This window comes from Macaca mulatta, chromosome 3, assembly GCF_049350105.2.
Source record: "Macaca mulatta isolate MMU2019108-1 chromosome 3, T2T-MMU8v2.0, whole genome shotgun sequence".
Taxonomy (NCBI): domain Eukaryota; kingdom Metazoa; phylum Chordata; class Mammalia; order Primates; family Cercopithecidae; genus Macaca; species Macaca mulatta.
In genome coordinates this window covers 178,577,205-178,598,401 of record NC_133408.1, presented here as the reverse complement: position 1 = coordinate 178,598,401, position 21,197 = coordinate 178,577,205, and the positions used below count along the sequence as shown (strand labels likewise).

General features: G+C 45.5%; 1 protein-coding gene across 17 annotated transcripts in view; it reads left to right on the top strand.

The window, feature by feature from the left end:
- The window catches only part of ATP6V0A4 (ATPase H+ transporting V0 subunit a4), a 91,830-nt gene that overhangs the window by 30,768 nt on the left and 39,865 nt on the right, over positions 1–21,197 (top strand). For all 17 annotated transcript variants that reach the window (XM_077997484.1, XM_028846353.2, XM_077997479.1 and 14 more), the window contains 8 exons: positions 4,661–4,786; positions 5,252–5,346; positions 7,823–7,949; positions 11,138–11,220; positions 11,911–12,004; positions 14,820–15,032; positions 18,356–18,506; positions 20,114–20,253. In XM_077997484.1, the coding sequence (XP_077853610.1) occupies positions 4,661–4,786; positions 5,252–5,346; positions 7,823–7,949; positions 11,138–11,220; positions 11,911–12,004; positions 14,820–15,032; positions 18,356–18,506; positions 20,114–20,253 (1,029 nt within the window). The remainder of the gene's footprint in view (positions 1–4,660; positions 4,787–5,251; positions 5,347–7,822; positions 7,950–11,137; positions 11,221–11,910; positions 12,005–14,819; positions 15,033–18,355; positions 18,507–20,113; positions 20,254–21,197) is intronic.

Genomic DNA, 21,197 nt, shown 5'->3' with positions numbered 1-21,197 from the left:
ATAATGTCTCATTACATGCTAACATTTTTAAACTGAAAAATGAAATGTGTTTTTTTAAAAAAAAACACTTTCATGAGAAGGGTGGCATTGTTTGTGAATTTTTGAAGTGCTTGGCTAATAGAAGACAGCTGGTTTCTCACACCTGCTTCTACTTTAAATCTGTTGGTGATGTGCTGTTTTTATTGAAGTAGAGAAAGATAATCCAGCCTTACACAGATAAGTAGTGGGAAAAAGGAGGAATATTTTAATAGCCTTTTCAAATAATTGTGGATATTCTTTTTTGATATTACACTGAAACTTGACAAGCATAGAGCCTGTCTTGATTTTGTTAAACAGGTAACATGTGCTGCTTTTGTTTTCAAACTGAGTTGGCTGTAGTACCTTAAAAAAGTAATTCATCCAACTGGGTTTAGTTTTGGCTGACTTCAACCATGCCAAGGCACACACATTTTCAAGTTTCACCATCTTAAGTTTAAAAGATTCAATTTTGACTGATATTAATAAGCTTTTCTGGGTGGGGAGAGCTAACATTTGAGTGGCTAGCCCTTTTTATTTTGTTGTGAAATTTATTGTTTTGGGCTATATTGTTTATCTTTTATCTCTTTGGTAAGGGTGTCTCTTAGATGGATTTAAAAAATACATAGTGGCTCACACCTGTAATCCCAGCACTTTGGGAAGCCAAGGCGGGTGTATTGCTTGAGGTCAGGAGTTCGAGACCAGCCTGACTAACATCGTGAAACCCCATCTCTATTGAAAATACAAAAATATTAGCCAGGTGTGGTGGTGCATGCCTGTAATCCCAGCTACTCCAGAGGCTGAGGCAGGAGAATTGTTTGAACCCAGGAGGGGGAGGTTGCAGGGAACCGAGATCACACTACTGCACTCCAGCCTGGGTGACAGAGCGAGACTGTGTCTCAAAAAAAAAAAAAAAAAAAACAGCATGATATTTTAAGGTGTTAAAGCTCTACATTCATAAATTTGTGGGAACAGATAAGGGGCAATCAGATGTGTGCACAAGTCTTTCCTTAGTGTTTTTCTTCTGAATGTTATTTGCTGTAAAAAGGAAATTAAAACAGCACCAGGGCTGGGCGATGCCTATAATCCCAACACTTTGGGAGGCCAAGGCAGGAGGATTGCTTGAGCTCAGGAGTTTGAGACCAGTCTGCCCAACATAATGAGACTCTGTCTCCACAAGAAAATGAAAAAAATCAGCTGGGTGTGGTGGTGTGCACCCGTGGTCCCAGCTACGTGGGAGGCTGAGGCAAGAGAATGGCTACCAGAAGGTCAAGGCTGCAGTAAGCTGTGTTCACACCACTGTACCCTAGCCTGGGCGACAGAGTGAGACCCTCTCTCAAAAAAAACAAAAACAAAACCCACCAGCATAAAAGTAGAAGAGTAATATATTTTACCATTCATTGCTCACTGGGATTGATTTGTTGATTGATTGATTTGACTAATCCTGCAGTTAGCTATGTTGCCCCAACATTGCTAGAGAGTCGAATCCTTTGGCAAGAGTACACCAATGGCTCTGGGCCCCTGCCTTGTCCAGTTTCTAAAGAGGCTTTTATAACAGTCCTAGAGGAAATACTAATTCAGGGGGGAGGAAAAAAACCAGCATCCCAGCAGAAATTGCCCTGACTTTTCCTTGTTTTCAGGCTTTATTCTCATGCAGCTATACTTTTATATAATTATATATCCGTTGTGTATGGTAATGGCAGCATTATTTTTATGGCATCATTAAGTGGATAGAGGAAATGATTGGGAAATGAAGATTTACTTTTCCCCCCAACTTTGTGTCATTATATTCAGTATTCAAAATTCAAGGTAATGGCTGTCTCCGAGAGGGGTGGGAATGGAGTGAAACTGAAGCTGGATGATGGGTGGATGAGATTCTCTCTGCTTCTCTGTGTTTGAAATTTTCCATAGTAATTCAATTTTATGTGATACTAAGCATTTCAGGGAGAGCTAACATTTACAGGATTATCATTTATTGTTTTAAAAAAATCTGTTTGTGCCAGGCGCAGTGACTCATGGCTGTAATCCCAGCACTTTGGGAGGCTGAGGTGGGTGGATCACTTGAGGTCAGGAGATTGAGACTAGCCTGGCCAATATGGTGAAACCCTGTCTCTACTAAAAATACAAAAAAATTAGCCGGGCCTGGTGGCGCGCACCTGTAATCCCAGCTACTTGGGAGGCTGAGGAAAGAATCGCTTGAACCCGAGAGGTGGAGGTTGCAGTGAGCCAAGATTGTGCCACTGCACTCCAGCCTGGGTGACAGAGTGAGACTTTGTCTTAAAAACAAAACCAAAAAACAAAAGCAACTCTGTTAACAGTGTCTTTTAGATGGATTGAAAACTAGCATGATAATCTCTTCTTTAATAGGTGACCTTAATCCATTTCCATTTATTGTGATTTCTGATTCACTGGCTTTTTTGGTTATTATTTGTTTTGTTTTTTACTTCGCTTCCCTTTCCTGTCTTTCTGTAATACCTGCCAACCCTTCCCCACTACCCCTTCGTGTGCAAGCTGTAGATGACAGTTATATTTAACACTTCAAGACACATATTCACTAAATTTTTCTCATAATATTTGCTACTGGTTCAATTATCACCCCTTTGTGGATATACGTCCTTCTAGAGTTTCACACCTGTGTGTTTCAGTGTGAATTTGTTATTGCTTTTGTTAAACATTAAATTGAATTAGTAGGTGTTTTTTTTTTTTTTTTTTTTTTTTGAGACATAGTCTCGCTCTGTTGCCCAGGCTGGAATGCAGTGGCGCCATCTCGGCTCACTGCAAGCTCCGCCTCTCGGGTTCACGCCATTCTCCTGCCTCAGCCTCCCAAGTAGCTGGGACTACAGGTGCCCGCCACCACGCCTGGCTAATTTTTTGTGTTTTTAGTAGAGATGGGGTTTCACTGTGTTAGTCAGGATGATCTCGATCTCCTGACCTCGTAATCTGCCCGCCTCAGCCTCCCAAAGTGTTGGGATTACAGGCGTGAGCCACCGCGCCTGGCTAAATTAGTAGAATTTTTATAAAACATGTAAGGTATAAAAAGTAAGGATCAGCACACACCATGTGTCTGTTGTCCTGTGTAAGATAACGGTACCCATAGGGACATTCATAAAAACCTGTGTGCCCCTCCTCACCCCTCCTCCATCTCCTTTCCCCTCTTCCCTTCCAGATCATCATTATCCTCACTTTTGTATTTTTCTTTATTTCTTCATAGTTTTATTACGTATTTATTTTTCTAAATAACATGATATAGCTTTACATGTTAAAAATTTTTATCTAAATGGAACTATATTGTTTATTCTGCAACTTGCTATTTCGTCATTTCATATATATATTACATACATATACATATATACATACGTGTGTGTGTGTGTGTATATATATATATTTTTTCTTTTTTTTTCTTTGAGACAGAGTCTAAAAAAAAGCTTCGTCACCCAGGTAGGAGTACAGTGGTACGATCTCTGCTTGCTATAACCTCCGCCTCCTGGGTTCATGCCATTCTCCTGCCTCAGCCTCCCGAGTAGCTGGGACTACAGGCATGTGCCACCATGCCCGGCTAATTTCTGTATTTTTAGTAGAAACAGGGTTCACCATGTTGGCCAGGCTGGTCTTGAACTTCTGACCTCAAGCAATTCACTTGCCTCAGCCTCCCAAAGCACTGGGATTACAGGCTGAGCCACCGTGCCTGACCCATCATTTTCTATTTTAAGACTCCACATTGTTTCATGTTTCTGAAGTTATTTTTATTGTTATTTATTTTTTTGAAATGGAGTCTTGCTCTGTCACCCAGGCTAGAGTGCAGTGGCATGATCTCGGCTCACCACAGCTTCTGCCTCCTGGGTTCAAGCAACTCTCCTGCCTCGGCCTCCTGAGTAGCTAGGATTACAGGTACGCGCCACCATCCCTGGCTAATTTTTCTATTTTTAGTAGAGATAGGGTTTCTCTCTCTTTTTTTTTTTTTTTTTTTTGGTGAGACCAAGTCTCGCTGTGTCGCCCAGGCTGGAGTGCAGTGGCGTAATCTCGGCTCACTGCAACCTCCGCCTCCCGGGTTCACGCCATTCTCCTGCCTCAGCCTCCCGAGTAGCTGGGACCACAGGCGCCCGCCACCATGCCCGGCTAATTTTTTGTATTTTTAGTAGAGACGGGGTTTCACCATGTTAGCCAGGATGGTCTCGATCTCTTGACCTTGTGATCCGCCCACCTCGGGCTCCCAAAGTGCTGGGATTACAGGCGTGAGCCACCGCGCCTCTCAGAGATGGAGTTTCACCACGTTAACCAGGCTGGTCTTGAATGCTTGACCTCAAGTGATCTGCACATCTTGGCCTCCCAAAGTGCTGGGATTACAGGCTTGAGCCACTGCACCCAGCCTGGTCTAGTGTTTCAAATGAGAGGCAAGATTTGCTAAAATGTCTTGACTTCTCCATGGAGTGGCCATCCACTCCTCCAAGTACTTCCTAATCCTTTCATTTGGTGATGGAACTTTTAAGAGAGTGTGCACGTGTGTGTGTGTGTGTGTGTGTGTGTATTAGGGTCTACAATCATGTGCTGATTCCTTTGATTTTTTTTTAGTCGTGTTGTGGGTAATGTATTTCAGGAGTGTCATAGCACTTTCTGTCGGCTTACCTTCTTTTTCCTTCCTGCATAGACTGTTCTAGAAAAACTGGAAGGAGAGTTACAGGAAGCCAACCAGAACCAGCAGGCCTTGAAAAAAAGCTTCCTAGAACTGACGGAACTGAAATACCTCCTGAAGAAAACCCAGGACTTCTTTGAGGTGGTCACGTGGGGATGATTTACTAAAGGGCCCATTCCTCAGAACCTCAAATTTCCATTTTGGAAACTGGCTGGCCTGGGATCTGAGTAAATCACTCTGTTTCTGTTCCATGGCTGGGCTATTGGTGAGGGCGGGGGAGTATTTTGGGTGGAATAATTGTAGTGCTGGTTGAATTGAAGGGAAAAATATTATGGTGCTAAGTCAAATGTATGTGCTGAAAATGGCTCAGGCAGAAAGAGAAGTCAGAACCAAGCACAGCAGCTGGTTTGAGAAGTTTTAGGGTTTTGGTAGGAAGAGACCAGGGAAGCTTTTTGATCTGGCCCGGAGCACTCTGTTTTCTGACTTCTGTTAACTTTTTGTGGAAAATTAAAGCTTCACTAAAACCAGAGAAAATCTTGAGGTGTGGGTGCCTTTTGAGTTTCCCTAAATATATTTAAATGAAAATCATAGTGCTTTGACTTTCAGACGGAAACCAATTTAGCTGATGATTTCTTTACTGAAGACACTTCTGGCCTCCTGGAGTTGAAAGCGGTGCCTGCACATATGACCGGAAAGTTGGGGTTAGTGTAACTCTTTTGTGTAGGTGGGTTCCTGGTCCTGGCGTGTGATTTCTGAGTGAGTGAATGAACAGGTGAACAAATAGCCACTGGAATGGTGACTGTTTCCCATGGATACAAAGCCTCTGCTGGGGATAGACCCATGTGTAACTTACTAGGTTGGTGGAGTTGGAAGTGGTGTCAGCTTCTTGTTAGTGGCGACACTCACCTCCTTGAGCCTGAAGACTGCAATGTTTATATTGCTCCCCCATGGGAAGCTGTGGGGATCATTGTTCAGATGGGTTATCACAGCTCTTCCCTGGCGTTGGAACAAGGCTATGGGGACATGTGTTTTTCCTTTCTCTTTAGAGTACTATTTTGGGGGCTGGGCGTGCTGGTTCACACCTGTAATCCCAGCACTATGGGAGGCTGAGGTGGGTGGATCACTTGAGGTCAGGAGTTTAAAATCAGCCTGGCCAACATAGTGAAACCCCCCATCTCTACTAAAAATACAAAATTAGCTGGGCATGCTTGCACACGCCTGTAATACCAGTTACTGAGGAAGTTGAGGCAGGAGAATTGCTTGAACCCTGGAGGCAGAGGTTGCAGTGAGCCAAGATCGTGCCACTGCACTCCAGCCTCAGCAACAGAGCAAGACTCCAGCTCAAAAAAATAAAATAAAATATTACTTTGATAATAAAATGCATTTGGAGTTTGAATTTTTTTTTTTTTAAATTTTTATTTTTTGAGATGGAGTCTCGCTCTGTTGCCCAGGCTGGAGTGCAGTGATGCGATCTCGGCTCACTGCAAGCTCTACCTCCCAGGTTCACACCATTGTCCTGTCTCAGCCTCCTGAGTAGCTGGGACTACAGGCGCATGCCACCACACCTGGCTAATTTTTTTGTGTTTTTAGTAGAGACGGGGTTTCACCGTATTAGGCAGCATGGTCTCGATTTCCTGACCTTGTGATCCGCCCGCCTTGGCCTCCCAAAGTGCTGGGATTACAGGTGTGAGCCGCCGCGCCCGGCCTGAATTTTTATTTGTATTTTTTTTTGACATGGGGTCTCGGTCTGTTGCCCAGACTGGAGTGCAAAGGTGCAATCATAGCTCACTGCAGCCTTGACCTCCCAGCCTCAAGTAATCTTCCTACCTCTGCCTTGTGAGTAGCTGGACCACAGGCATACGCCATGATGCCAGGCTAACTTTAAAAAAATTTTTTAATAAAGACGAGACCTCGCTGTGTTGCCCGGGATACATTTTTAAATGTAATTAGAAATGGGGGCCAGATGTGGTGGCTCATGCCTGTAATCCCAACACTTTGGGAAGCTGAGGCAGGAGGATCACTTGAGGCCAGGAGTTTGAGACCAGCCTGGGCACTGTCTACAAAAAAGTTTTTTAATTAAAAAAAAAAAGAAATGGGATAGTTATGCAATCAAGTTATTTCCAAGAAGCAGTAATATGATGTGTTATAGCCATGAAAATAATGTGGCAATTCAAAGTGGTAGGATTTTGTTCAGTGCCTAAGTGAAATTGATGAATTTTAAAGCATTTCTGAAAGTTGTGAGTTTGGGATTTATGATTTTTTTATTCAATATGTATTTGAGGGCCTGATATTTGAGGCACCAGGCATTGAATTTGAAATGAAAATAAAAATATTTATTGGAAATATTTGATCAGAAGGTAGTACAGGATCAATGTACATTTAAAGTAATAAGCCAGTGAAAGTCACTGGTTAACATGAAAAGTTTAGGTCAGCAGTTATCTACATCCTTGGATAATGGAAAAAACAGATAAAAATAGACGTCAATATATGTTTCCCTCTTAGTATTAAAATATTTTTGGAAAAACACATAGAGACCACTGTTGAATATTTGCTACCATTAGCTACAATGCTATGATGAATGGTCTATCATATTCTTTTCTTTTTTTTTTTTTTTTGAGACTGAGTTTCACTCTTTTGCCCAGGCTGGAGTGCAATGGCATGATCTTGGCTCACTGCAGCCTCCGCCTCCCAGGTTCAAGTGATTTTCCTGTCTCAGCCTCCTGAGTAGCGGGGATCATAGGTGCGTGCCACCATGTGTGGCTAATTTTGTATTTTCAGGGGAGATGAGGTTTCACCATGTTGGCCAGGCTGTTCTCAAACTCCTGGCCTCAGGTGATCTGCCCACCTTGGCCTCCCAAAGTGCTGGGATTACAGGTATGAGCCTCTGCGCCCGGCCGGTCTATCATATTCTTAATTGCAGTTAGTGACGATATAGTATTGGAATGATTAAGAAAACTTCAAGATATCAAAAAACCAGGAGGTCAGAGGGACTTAGGGCAAGTTGGGGCTGGATGCAGGCTGGCCTTGGGACCCCTGTCGGTAGAGCTGTGTCTGGGTTCCTTCTGCTTATAGAGTGAATGGCCCTTCCTTTCATGGTGTGTCTTCATATCCTGCAGGGCCTTCTCTCTGCACCCCAATCCCTATGCCTCAGAAACGTCTTCCCTTCTGGCTGCCTAGGTTCATAGCTGGTGTGATCAACAGGGAGAGGATGGCTTCCTTTGAGCGGTTGCTGTGGCGAATTTGCCGAGGAAATGTGTACTTGAAGTTCAGTGAGATGGACGCCCCTCTGGAGGATCCTGTCACGGTGGGAACCTCAGGCTGCGAGAACTTTCTCTGAGACTTCCCATAGCCCTCACCAGAAGCGCTTCATTCTCCCAAAACACGGGGGGTCTTTAGTTTGATGAGACTAATATCTGTTTCCTTTCTTTCTCCTTTTTTTCCTTCCCTTTTACTTTGTTCCTTTTTAAAAAATATATATTTGAAAGGTCAATTCAAGGGCTGATTCTTATCAATACCTCATAATTGGTTCATTCTTCCCAGAGACATAGCTATACTTTTCTCTAGAACTTAGTTATGTGAGTACTATCCTAGGCGGCAGCTGTGTCTTAAAGAACTGAGAACTGATTGAAGTCAGCTTCTCAAGCTTCAGTGTGCACGTGAGCATAGAGGTCACCTGGGGATCCTGTTAAAATGCAAATTCCAGACCAGGCATGGTGGCTCATGCCTGTAATCCCAGCGCTTTGGGAGGCCAAGGTGGGAGGATCATTTGAGGTCAGTGGGTCGAGACCAGCCTGGGCAACATAGCAAGACAACAGCTCTACAAAAAATAAAAAAAAGTTACCCAGATGTGGTGGCACACGCCGGTAGTCCCAGCTACTTAGTAAGCTGAGGTGGGAGGACAGCTTGAACCCAGGAGGTCAAGGCTGCAGTGAGCTATGATCACGCCACTGCACTCCAGCCTGGGAAACAGAGTGAGACCCTGTCTCAAAAAAAAAAAGGCTGGACACGGTCGCTCATGCCTGTAATCCCAGCATTTTGGGATGCCAAGGTGGGCAGATCACCTGAGGTCAGGAGTTTAAGAACATCCTGGCCAACATGGTGAAACCCCATCTCTACTAAAAATATTAAAATTAGTCAGGCACGGTGGTGCACACCTGTAGTCCCAGCTACTTGCGAGGCTGAGGCAGGAGAATCGCTGGTACCCCAGAGGTGGAGGTTGCAGTGAGCTAAGATTGCACCACTGTATTCCAGCCTGGGTGACAGAGCAAGACTCCCTCAAAAAAAAAAAAAAAAAGATTCTGAGTCAGTGGGTCTGTGTGGAGCTTGAGACTCTGCAGTTCTTACAACTCCCAGAGAATGCTGATTATATATTTGCCAATAGATCCCACACTTCAAACAACAAGGCTTTGAGGGGGCTCAGCCCTGAGTGCCATACAGTTGTTGCTGTGAATTCAGTCGGATATTGCTGTCTCACCTTCCAGTTCGTATTTAATCCACTTACTCTTTAATTCCAAGAAGCTAGGCTTATTTCTGAGCGTCTATCATCTTTTTCAGATTAGAAGCTAAAAAAATTAATTGTAATAAAAAAATTCATTTTGATGAAAAACAACTTTAAAATAAATGAAATTTAAAATAAGAAAGATTATGAAAAAAAATGAGAAACCCCGTCATCACTCTAATGTCTTCATTTGTATTTTGCCTCTTGTACTATTTTCTCTGTAGCCATAGACAGGTATAATTTTATATGATTATTGTATACACGGAAATAATTTTTTTCTCCTCTTTGTTTTGCCTAATGTGAGATCCCTCCCCATATGACTGTGCATCCCTTATAAAGATTTTTTTTTAATTTGACATTGAATCATCACTTTTTATAATCCTGTTTTGACATATAACAGTCATGGTGGGAGAGAAAGTAAAAGCATCTGGAAAAAGATGAGCGTGGACACCAAAGGTCACCAAAGGGAAGTCATGAGATTAGAGCAGATTCCTGATTCTGGTGGATCAGGAGAAAAGAAAACTTAAGAGACTCAGAAAAGGACCAGGGTAGACTCCATGGGTAGAGAAACCTTTTGGAAATAAAGTAACGCAGCAGCTCTGAAAATCCTAAAACACCGCCACCTGCTCCTGTAAGGAAATGCCAAAGACAGGATTCATTTTGATAGTGGTTTAAGGGATGCCTCATGTGTCCACTCAGTTGATGTGACATTACCTATCTGTTTTGGACACTTTATTTCTAATTTTTCTCCAGAATGTAGACACCATGATGAGCATCTTTATGCATGTGGATTTTTATTTGCTTTTGAATTACTTCCATAATAAACAAGTTCAAGGAAAATAGGATTGCTGGCTTAAAGGGTGTGGGGATTTTAATGACACCTGATGGGGCCCGACAAATGGCCTTTCAGTGACTTTTCTGATTCCAGTGCCTTGAATAGTGTGTGATGAGTCTGTTGGATTTGTCATAACTTTTCCAACAATAGGTTTTGTTTTTGTTTTGGGGGGTTTCTTTGAGACAGGGTCTCACTCTGTCATCCAGGCTGGAGTACAGTAGTATGATCATGACTCACTGCAGCCTCAACTTCCTAGGCTCAAACAACCCTCCCACCTCAGCCTCCCTGGTAGCTGGGACCGCAGGTGAGCACCACCATGCTCAGCTAATTCTTGTATTTTTTGTAGAGATGGGGTTTTACCATGTTGCCCAGGCTGGTCTTGAACCCCTGGGCTCAGGCAATCCACCCACCTTAGCCTCCCAAAGTGCTGGGATTACAGGTGTGAGCTATTGCACCCGGCCTGGGTTTTGTAATTTTACCTTTACCCTCTCAAACTAAATGAGAATGAAAGAATGCATTGTTTCGGCTCGTATTTCTTTGCTTGCAGTAAGAGTTAAACATTTGCATGTCTGCTTGTGGAAAACATCTTCCTTTCTTGTGAATTGTCCAACTTGGACTTGACAAGTGTGATCTAAGCAGCAATCTTATGGCACACAAGCAACTGTGTGAGTCAAAAAATCTGAGCAACTGTATGTATGAGTCAAAAACTGGGCATGGCTTTACCTTTGTTAAATATCAAACACCTACTCATCCCCAAAATGTCAGTGTTGTGTGTTAATTAACTCTGGTGAGCCAGTTTATCAGCCAGCTATATTCGTTTTAGGCCTTGCAATATTCTCTTCCGAATGTTTTCTTGTTTATTATCACATCTCTTAAGTGTGGGGCTTAGAGCTGATTATAAGGTCTGGCTGTGGTCCAACCAGCGTCGGGAACAGGGAGCTTGTCACCTTAAGGCTGCATCAGCCTCTGTGAGGTCTTGGATGGCCTTGCTCTCAACTGTGGGCTATGAACTTAGAGGAACTGGGAAAGTTACGGTTTCCCAGTTTTAAATTTATGAATTGTGTAAGCCTAAAAACAAGACTTTACGTTTCTCTCTGTTATGTTTTAACCAGAAAGAAACACCCCCCCCTTTTTTTTTTAACTTATTCTGATTTTCCAGAAAGAAGAAATTCAGAAGAACATATTCATCATATTTTACCAAGGAGAGCAGCTCAGGCAGAAAATCAAGAAGATCTGCGATGGGTAAGAGGGAGTGAAGGGCTGTTTCTTCAGTGATTTGGACCAGGATTGGGTAAAGAGATCTGCAGTGCCAAATGCACGCGACTGTGGCTTCTAGAGGTCAGTAAGGCTGTAGAATAACTTTCTCACATGAAAGTCAGCCCCAACTGATTTTTAATAGTTGTGAGAATATGAATAGGAGAACTTGAATACGCAAAATGTGAGGGGTACTAAAAGCGGACACGTTCCCCATTTCAGTCTATTCCATCTGAGACTTTTCATTAACTGCTGAAGAGTGAGCCAACTGCATGGCTAACTTGTTTGGGATTTTACAGAATCGTGTTACATGTAGCTCCGTAGAAGCAGAAATGACTCAGGGCAGAGGATATTAATACATTAAAGAGGATATTCATACATTACTAGATTCTAAAAGCAAGAGGCAAGTCCAGCCTGCGGTCTTATTTACCTAACAACTCACGGGTTTTATGGTTTGAATGAAGCTCATTCGTATAACAGAACTGCAGCCTCAATTCACAGCACAAGTGACGTACTGGGAACCCTGATGACTGGGACTCCTTTTCCAGTGGCCAAAGACGCAGTTATTCTAGGATAGGCTGGCCATCTAAAGTCAGCAAACGATGTCTTAGCAGAAGAGGGGGTGCGGAATGCTTTGCAGCAAGAACCCACCTGTGTCCCTTGGAATATATTAAACAGGTTTCGAGCCACTGTCTACCCTTGTCCAGAGCCTGCGGTGGAGCGCAGAGAGATGTTGGAGAGCGTCAACGTGAGGCTGGAAGATTTAATCACCGTGAGTGAGGGGTTCGGGCGCATGATCTGATGGAGGGCTGCCTCTGCTGTTTTCATACAAGCCCTGCCCCCCAGGGCCCTCACTGGGAGGCTGGCTGGAATGCTGGCTATGCCCTTCTGGTTGTGGCTGTGGAAGATTTCACAACTGGGAAACTGTTCGATAAGCTAGCGGGAACGATGCTGTGTCTTAAGAATGCTTTGCCCAGGCTCAGATTTGACCACAGCCCTAGTCAGCCTTCAGGTGGCCACCCCGATCTGATAAAAGGCACCCTTTATTGCCAGCCTCGGCCTAGACGGAATCTATGATATAACCACCCAGCCAATTAAGTTGAACAACCAGTTTGACCGATTATTTTCCCACTGAATTGCCCGGTTGTTTAAGCTGACGGGTTAATTCTGTAAAAACAGTGAGTCTAGTTTCACCATGTGAACATTCATTCATCCCAAACTCATTGTCTTTGTGAAGTCTGTCACCATCCAGGGTGACACTCAACACGCTTATGATCAGAACGCTTTCTTCAATCACAGCAGCTTTGAAAGTCATCACTGAAAACGGCTTGGCCTCCCTCAGCTGGCAGACTCCCATCAGTGTGAGAGTTCAACAGAACTTTTGGTTGTGACGGAAGGGTCATGTGGCCTGCGCCGTCTAACGCTGCAGTCACCAGCCACATGTGGCTATTGAGCCCTTGAAACATGGCTAGTGACACTAAGTCATTTAGTTTTTATTTTTAATTTTAATTGAATTTAAATTTTAGGGCCGGGTGCGGTGGCTCATGCCTGTAATCCCAGCACTTTGGGAAGCTGAGGTGAGTGGATCACTTGAGATCAGGAGTTCAAGACCAGCCTGACCAAACTGGTGAAACCCCATCTCTATTAAAAATACAAAAATTAGTCAGGCATTACCTGTAGTCTAGTCCCAGTTACTCGGGAGGCTGAGGCAGGAGAATTGTTTAAACCTGAGAGATAAAGGTTTCAGTGAGGCAAGATCACGCCACTGCACTCCAGCCTGGGCAACAAAGCGAGACTCCACCTCAAAATAAAATAAAAGGAAATAAAATAAATAAAATTTAGTAGCTGCACGTGGCTATGGTAGAAGTCAACTCAGTTTTAGACTCTGGACAAGTATGTTAAGAAATTAGATATGTGCGTCTTTCAAAACCCTTAGGCTAGCAGACAACTTTAATTTTCCAGAAAATCTGTGTTTAATTTATTTTTTTTTGAGACAGAGTTTTGCTCTTGTTGCCCAGCTGGAGTGCAGTGGTGCAATCTCGGCAACCTCCGCCTCCCGGGTTCAAGCAACTCACCTGCCTCAGCCTCCCGAGTAGCTGGGACTACAGGCATGTGCCACCATGCCCAGGCTGATTTTGTATTTTCAGTAGAGATGGGGTTTCTCCATGTTGGTCAGGCTGGTCTCAAACTCCCGACCTTAGGTGATCCACCCGCCTCGGCCTCCCAAAGTGCTGGGATTACAGGCATGAGCCACTGCGCCCAGCCTGTGTTTAATTTTTTAATCCTCTCCATTCCTTCTTTGTCACTTGTCAAGAACGCTGTTTCCCCTGAAGCCGTTGAAGTCCTTTCCTCCCACTACGCCATGCTTGATTTTATGAAAACGTCATGAGGAGAATGGAAAAGAAATTCTGCTAACTGTGTGCTTACATTTAGTATGATGGGGGCTTCAGGTGATCCCAGCTGAGCACCTCCTACAGGGGCAGCTTTCTCCTTTGGTTCAGTCCCTGCCAAAGATGAATCTTAGGCACTATTTGATGATCCCGAGGCATTTAATTCGGGCTGCGCTCTTTGAGGTTTCTGAAAGTCTCATCTGTGCTGAGGTGCTTTTGTCTCCTGGAAATCCTCAGGCCAGGTAGCATTATATTGCTAAGTGACTGGTAGTATTGGCTTGTGAGACACTTCAGTGGGCCTCATGGCTCTCATTAATCTTAGAGCCACCATGTGTCTCTTACAGTGTGTCTCTTACAGAGGCCATGTGTACTGAAAAAGATTACCTTGTTTGTTGCATCATCAAAACATAAAGATGATTTCCATTAAATAAATTCTGTGTGGGCCCAGTTGTCCATTCATTCCTTCATTTGTTCACTTGTCATGTATTGGAGGGATTATGTATGTAAAGCGTTGTGGTAGATGTAGGAGTCTCTTAGGGTTGCTCGAACAAATTACTGCAAACTGGGTGGCTTAAGACAATAGGGATTTATTCTGTGGCGGTTCTGGAGGCCAGAGGTCTGAAATCAAGGCGTCAGCAGGGCCGTGCTCCCTCCGAAGACCTGAAGGCAGCCGCTCCTTGCCTCTCCCCGGCTCTGGTGCCATGGGCCATCCTCCGCATTCCTTGGCTCGCAGGTGCCTCCTTCAATTTCTGCCTCCGTTGTCATGTGGTATTCTTCCCTGTGTGCCTCCGTGTCCCTGTTTCTTATCGGGACAGTGGTCATATGGAATTAGGGCCCATTGGAATGCAGTATGACCTCATCTTAACCTGATTCCATCTACAAAGACCCCCTTTCCAAAAAGGCCATATTCACAGATCTCAGAATTTAGGACTCTTTTATGTGGACAGTTCAACCCATAAGAATAGGACAATGAGGAATTTAGAAGAAAAGGAAGATACAATCTCTGCCTAAGGGTTTTAGCCTCTAGGAGGGGAGATAAACTGCTCAGGAGAGTTAAAGGCCAGGTGACAGCCACAGGTCAGAGGAGACTTCTCAGAGCAGAGGAAGCTGCTGTGGCCCGTGGCCCTCCATTTTCGGCACATTGTCAAACAGCTCTGTGAAGGTTCTCTGTTTTCCTGCGTGTTGTTTTTCGTATAGGTCATAACACAAACAGAGTCTCACCGCCAGCGCCTGCTGCAGGAAGCTGCTGCCAACTGGCACTCCTGGCTCATCAAGGTGCAGAAGATGAAGGCCGTGTACCACATCCTGAACATGTGCAACATCGACGTCACCCAGCAGTGTGTCATCGCCGAGATCTGGTTCCCGGTGGCAGATGCCACACGTATCAAGAGGGCACTGGAGCAAGGCATGGTGTGTGGCAAGTGGAGCCGGGGGGGGGTCTGATGAGTCAGCCCCGTCTGCTGGGCTCTCAGAGAGTGTCGGCCTCATGGGCAACATGAACTCAAGTGACTGGGTGGTAGGATTGCTTCTTTCATCTTTGTGTCGTCAGTGCTTAACCCCGCTCGAGGACATAAAAGAAATTCCTTCGTTTTTTCAGTGTTTGACAGTTGGTCACCATTTTTTGATCTTTGGTGAGTACACACTGAGCCTTTTTTTTTTTTTTTTTTTTTTTGAGACGGAGTCTTTCTGTAGCCCAGGCTGTTGTGCAGTGGCACAATCTTGGCTCACTGCAACCTCCGCCTCCCGGGTTCAAGCGATTCTCCTGCCTCAGCCTCCTGAGTAGCTGGGATTACAGGTGTTCACTACCACGTCCAGCAAATTTTTGTATTTTTGGTACAGATGGGGTTTCACTATGTTGGCCGGGCTGGTCTTAAACTCCAGACCCCAGGTGATTCGCCTCGCCTGCCTCAACCTCCCAAAGTGCTGAGATTACAGGTGTCAGCCATCATGCCTGACCATACTGTGTATTCATGTGCCAGTGTCTCAGCTAGACTATTGTTCGGGGGGGGGGTGTCTTTTTTTTTTTTTTTCTTATTAAAGATGGGGATCTCACTATGATGCCCAGGCTGGAGTGCAGGGCTGTTCACAGGCATGGGCATACTGCCCTACAGCCTCAAACTCCTGGGCTCAGTTGATCCTCCCGTCTCAGCCTCCCAAGTGGCTAGGACTACAGGCACAGACCACCATGCCCAGCTCCACTCTGCTAGAGTGTAAATACTAAGTGTTACCTCATGGAGGTTATAGTCTAGCTGGAAAGACAAATAACCAAGCACCTATAATAAGAGCCAAAATATGTAGATTGCTTGCTGTGTGCCAGCAATGCGCTAAGCACTCTGTCCTTGTTGAGTTCTTACCACCCCCTCCATTCATTCCTTAGATATTCCCTGTGTACTAGGAATGGATCTAGGGCTTACGCACTGGCAGGCCAAGGCTCTGCTTTGATAGACATTCTAGAAAGGGACATGGAGGTATGTCCGTGACTAATGAGACTTCAAGCAGTGATGAGTGGTGGGCAGGAAACCAAGCAGGGGACAGTGAGGGGCGGGATGGGGAGAGGGGGCTTGTTCTGATCACGTTATTCACCCCATTGAAGGAGGGACCCCCCTCTGCCCGAAATAGTACAAGATGGCTGAACACATTACCCCGACACTGGACAGACGGGCTTGACAGCTGTTTTTAATCACTCGTCCTCAGAGCCCGGGGAGAACACTGCATGCCATGTGGGCCACACAGGGCTTGCCCTCGGGAACTGTGCTTGGGAGCAAAGTGAACCAGCAGGGCCGGTGGGAGGCAGGCTCTGCAGTGAATGAGGGTGAGGTGACCTTTGGTTTCTGCGGAAGGATGTGATTAGCTTGTTTGAATGATTTCACGGGGTGGCAGGAGTGAAACCATTAGGTTGAGGACTGGGTGGCATGCAGCTGGTTCAGCTGATGGGGAACTAGCTGGGTGGGAAGCCTGCCCTGCTAGCTGGGTGGCATATCTGGTGACAGCAGATCTCGTGGTATCTGAAGAAACCCCCTCTAAGTAGGCAGATGGGAGCGGGAGGAACGGTTTTCAGATAGAGGGATCTGAAGGTAAAGGCCTTGTAGTAGGAATAGATTAGAAGGTGGGGGCTTTCTTTATCCCCTTTGTACAGATAAAGAAATGGAGGCACAGAAAGTAGAAGTAACCTGACCACAGTCCTATAGCCAGGAGGCAGGATTTGAATACAGAAACTGTTCCTCATGCACTCCCATGTCCCCACATCATGGTCCAAAAACCACCTAAATGGGGCACTTAAAAAGCGTTTCAACCAGGCCGAGCAGGGCAGGGGTGCATCCTGGAGGAAGTGATGCGTGCACAGAACGGTAGGAGGCTGGCCAGGGAGCAGGTGAAGGGAGGTGGGGCGGGGTGGGGCCTCCCGAAGGCAGGGGAGGATTGAAGCTGGGACCATGAGCACTCGTCCAGCTGGTGTCAGATCCCACTGGATGTGCAGATGGCAAGTGCTGTTAGGCGTGCAGTGGCTATACGGTTCTTGGACAGGGAGCGCTTGGAATTGTTAAGACTCAAGTAGGTAGAATGGATGCGGTGGTTCATGCCTGTAATACCAGCACTTTGGAGGCTGAGGCGGGAGGATCGTTTGAGCCTAGGAGTTCAAGACCAGCGTGTGCAAAATAGCATTGCATGGCTGTAGTCCCAGCTATTCAGGAGGCTGAGGCGGGAGGATCGCTTGAGCCCAGGAGTTTGAGGCTGTAGTGAGCTATGATCATGTTACTGCACTCTAGCCTTGGACTTCCTGTCTCAGGAAGAAAAAAAAGAAAAAGAAAAAAGACTTGAGCAAGTGGAGAAGAGAGGTGGCTAGTGTAGACGTGGCCAGTTTCCATGGGGAAGTGTGGGGAGGGGTGAAGGTGTAAATGGAGGATTAAGGCATATTGTTAAGTAGTCTTGATCACAAGACTAAAGAGTTTTGATTTCATTCTTTAGGCTATAGGCAGCCTTTGAAGATTTTAAAGCTGGAGAGTAACATGAGTAAGATAGTGCTTTTTGTTTGTTGTATTAAAAGTGCTTGAGCAATCTGGGTGTTAGATAAATGGAGAGGGGAGAGGCTGGCAGAGACGCTGAGGCTTGGAGCTAGGGTGAGCTGTGGGAATCGGAGGAAGGATTCTGAAGGGGGGATTAGCAAGCTTTGGTGGGTGATCGACTGACTGAAACCAGAGAAGGGATAAATCCGTGATTCCAAGATTCTAGGAATCCGGGAGAATGGAGGCTCTGCTGAAGGGGCAGGAGTTTGTGGAGGGGACCTGGCTCTGCGGCAAGTCGATGAATCCTGGATTTTGTGGTGTCGGTGACACATTGGAGTTTGAAAGTCTAAGCAGGCAATTAGGAAAAAACTGGGGAAGGGTCAGGACCATTTGGAAGGGGGTGATGAATTGAGAAAGTGGAGAGGAGGGAAGCATAGAAGGCCAGGAGTCATAACATTCGCATTTACAGCAGCAGGAGATGGGAGATTGTCAGAGACTCCCTCCCGGAGGGACTCAGTTCTCTTGACAGCCCTCCTGTGAGATGAATTGGATAAGTATTGGGAAGCTATTAACTCTCTACACATGACGTCCTGAGTCTCAGAGAGATCAAGGGGTTGCCCCACTTTCACTCAGTAAGGGACAGCAGGAGCTGGGACTGTGACCCTTGTGCTGACATCTAGCCCAAGACTCTCCTCCTTACATCTTTGTCGCTTTTTTCTTTTCCCCCTCCAGGAACTAAGTGGCTCCTCCATGGCCCCCATCATGACCACAGTGCAATCTAAAACAGCCCCTCCCACATTTAACAGGACCAATAAATTCACAGCTGGCTTCCAGAATATTGTCGATGCCTACGGTGTCGGCAGCTACCGTGAGATAAACCCAGGTAAAGATCCGATTAATTGCACAACTGGGCAGTGTGAAAACTGGGTAAGATGGACCCCTGAGGTGACCCAGGAGGTGAACTTGTTAAAACTGTGAGGCTTGGGGCTAGGGTAGTAGCTGTGGGAATCGGAGGAAGAAGTAGGATAGTAGGGGCAAGCAGTGGGATTCCTAAAATCCTCATTGGTTTCCTGATACCCTGTGATGTCGTCTATAAATGCCGATTGGTGAAAGACTTGCTTTTTGTCTTCACCTGTGCGCCCTTAAACGGCAGCTTCATCCGGCAGCTGAAGTCGGTGTTCATTTCCTTCACCAATTCAGTGAGGGCCGTATCTTGGCATCTTCACAGTCCTATAGTTACTGTGTGGGAAAGACACCAGTACACAGAACTTAGAAGACTCGATTCTTGGTGTCCTAAGCTGTGGAATCTTGCTAGCTTGGTTAATAAAATAAAGGGGTAGGCTGGGCGCGGTGGCTCACGCCTGTAATCCTAGCACTTTGGGAGGCTGAGGATGTGGATTGCTTGAGGTTAGGGGTTGGAGACCAGCCTGACCAACATGGCAAAGCCCTGTTTCTACTGAAAAGACAAAAATTAGCAGGGCATGGTGACAGGCACCTGTAATCGCAGCTACTCAGGAGGCTGAGGCAGGAGAATCACTTGAACCCTGGAGGCGGAGATTGCAGTGAGCCAAGATGGCGCCACTGCATTCCAGCCTTGGCGACAGAGCGAGATCCTGTCTCAAAAAATAGATAAAATAAAGTCAAAGGATAGACCAGATACCCTTTATCCAAGCAGTGCCTGGTGCTGTTCTTCTCCAGCCTGAGGCCCAGTCTAATTTGTGACCTGTAAAGCAGGGGCCTCCTGGGTTGAGGGTCCCTGTGAGCAAACTGCTGGTGGTGTGTGGCGCATGTGAATGGTGGAGAAACAGACAAAAGATGGGTGTGGAGAAGAGTATAGAAAGCACCTAGAGAGAGAAAGCTGATCTTACGTTCTGTCAAACTTTGTGATTTTTTTCTAGTTTTTTCTTTTTTTTGGCTTTGTGATTTTTGACAAGTCACTCAGCTTCTCTAAGCCTCAGCACATCTGTTAAGTGGGGAATAAGAATGCCTACTCATAGACTGGGTGCAGTGGCTCATGCCCGTAATCCCAACACTTTGGGAGGCCGAGGTGGGAGAACTGCTTGAAACCAGGAGTTTGAGACCAGCCTGGGCAATATAGTGAGACCTTATCTCTACAGAAAGTTTTAAAAATTAGTTAGGCATGGTGGCACGCACCTGTAGTTCCAGCTACTCAAGAGGCTGACGTGGAAGGACCAGTTGAGTCCAGGAGGTGGAGGTTTCAGTGAGCCATGATTGTGCCACTGCACTCCAGCCTGGGTGACAGAGTGAGACCCTGGCTCAAAAAAAAAAATTGAAAAAAAGAATGCCTAGAAACAGATGCGCTCATTTATATGGCAGTTAATCATGTGTCAGGGTGGGGATGGTGAGAAACGACAACCAGAAAGACTTATGGAAGCCCGCATGAAGATCGTGGAGCTGTGGCAGGGAATCTGAGGTGGGGGCCCCGAGGCTGTGCTGAGGCCTCAGGTATTGTGCGTCTCCCCTCCACAGCCCCCTACACCATCATCACTTTCCCCTTCCTGTTCGCTGTGATGTTTGGAGACTGTGGTCACGGAACCGTGATGCTCCTGGCCGCACTTTGGATGGTTCTGAATGAGAGACGCTTGCTCTCCCAGAAGACAGACAATGAGGTGAGTGTCCACTGACCGTCTTGCCCCCATTCATTTTCAGAGTATGAAAACCTGTATGTGGTTTTCACCATAGAAATAACACATTTTTATGAAAAATAAGGGAGAGAAGGAAAGTAAAACAGAGCCAAAATTAACCTACAACTTCTGGCCAAAGGTAATTCCTTTGGATGGTGTGGTGCCGTTCCTTTCAGCATTTTTGGGTTTTTGTTCATGACTTGATAAGGCATCGATTTTTCTTTTTCATTATATATTTTTTCTAACTCTGGTTTTTTTCTCTGATTATGAAAGAAATACGTAATCATTGTAAACATTAGAAAAATGCAACATCTAGTGACCTAGAGAAAAATCACCAGGAATGCTTTTGGATATCTTTCCAATTTGTTTGTGCTTATCCACCAATTTTTCAAAAATTGGCATCAAGTAGTGCATACTATTTGTAGTGTTTTTACTTAAAATATCATGAGTATTTGTTCATGGCAGAAGCAGCCTGGGACCCGTGTTCTTCTGAACACTGAGAAACCCTGAACATCGTTTCCCCGCTCTTAAGTTTCTCCACCTTCGCAGAGTGCTGTGAAGGCTTAGACAACTCAAGAGGGTGCATTGGTTCAAAGTATATCATCTTGCCAGGGGCAGTGGCTCACACCTATAATCCCACCACTTTGGGAGGCCATGGTGGGTGGGTCATTTGAAATCAGGAGTTCGAGGCCAACGTGGTGAAACCCTGTGTCTACTAAAAATACAAAAATTAGCCAGGCATGGTGGTGGGCACCTGTAGTCCCAGCTACTCAGGAGGCTGAGGCTGGAGAATCACTTGAACCTGGGAGGTGGAGGTTGCAATGAGCCGAGATCGTGCCACTTCACTCCAGCCTGGGTGACAGAGAGGGACTTCATCTAAAAAAAAAAAAAAAAAAAAAGAATATCTGCAATGTTTTATTACAGGTTGA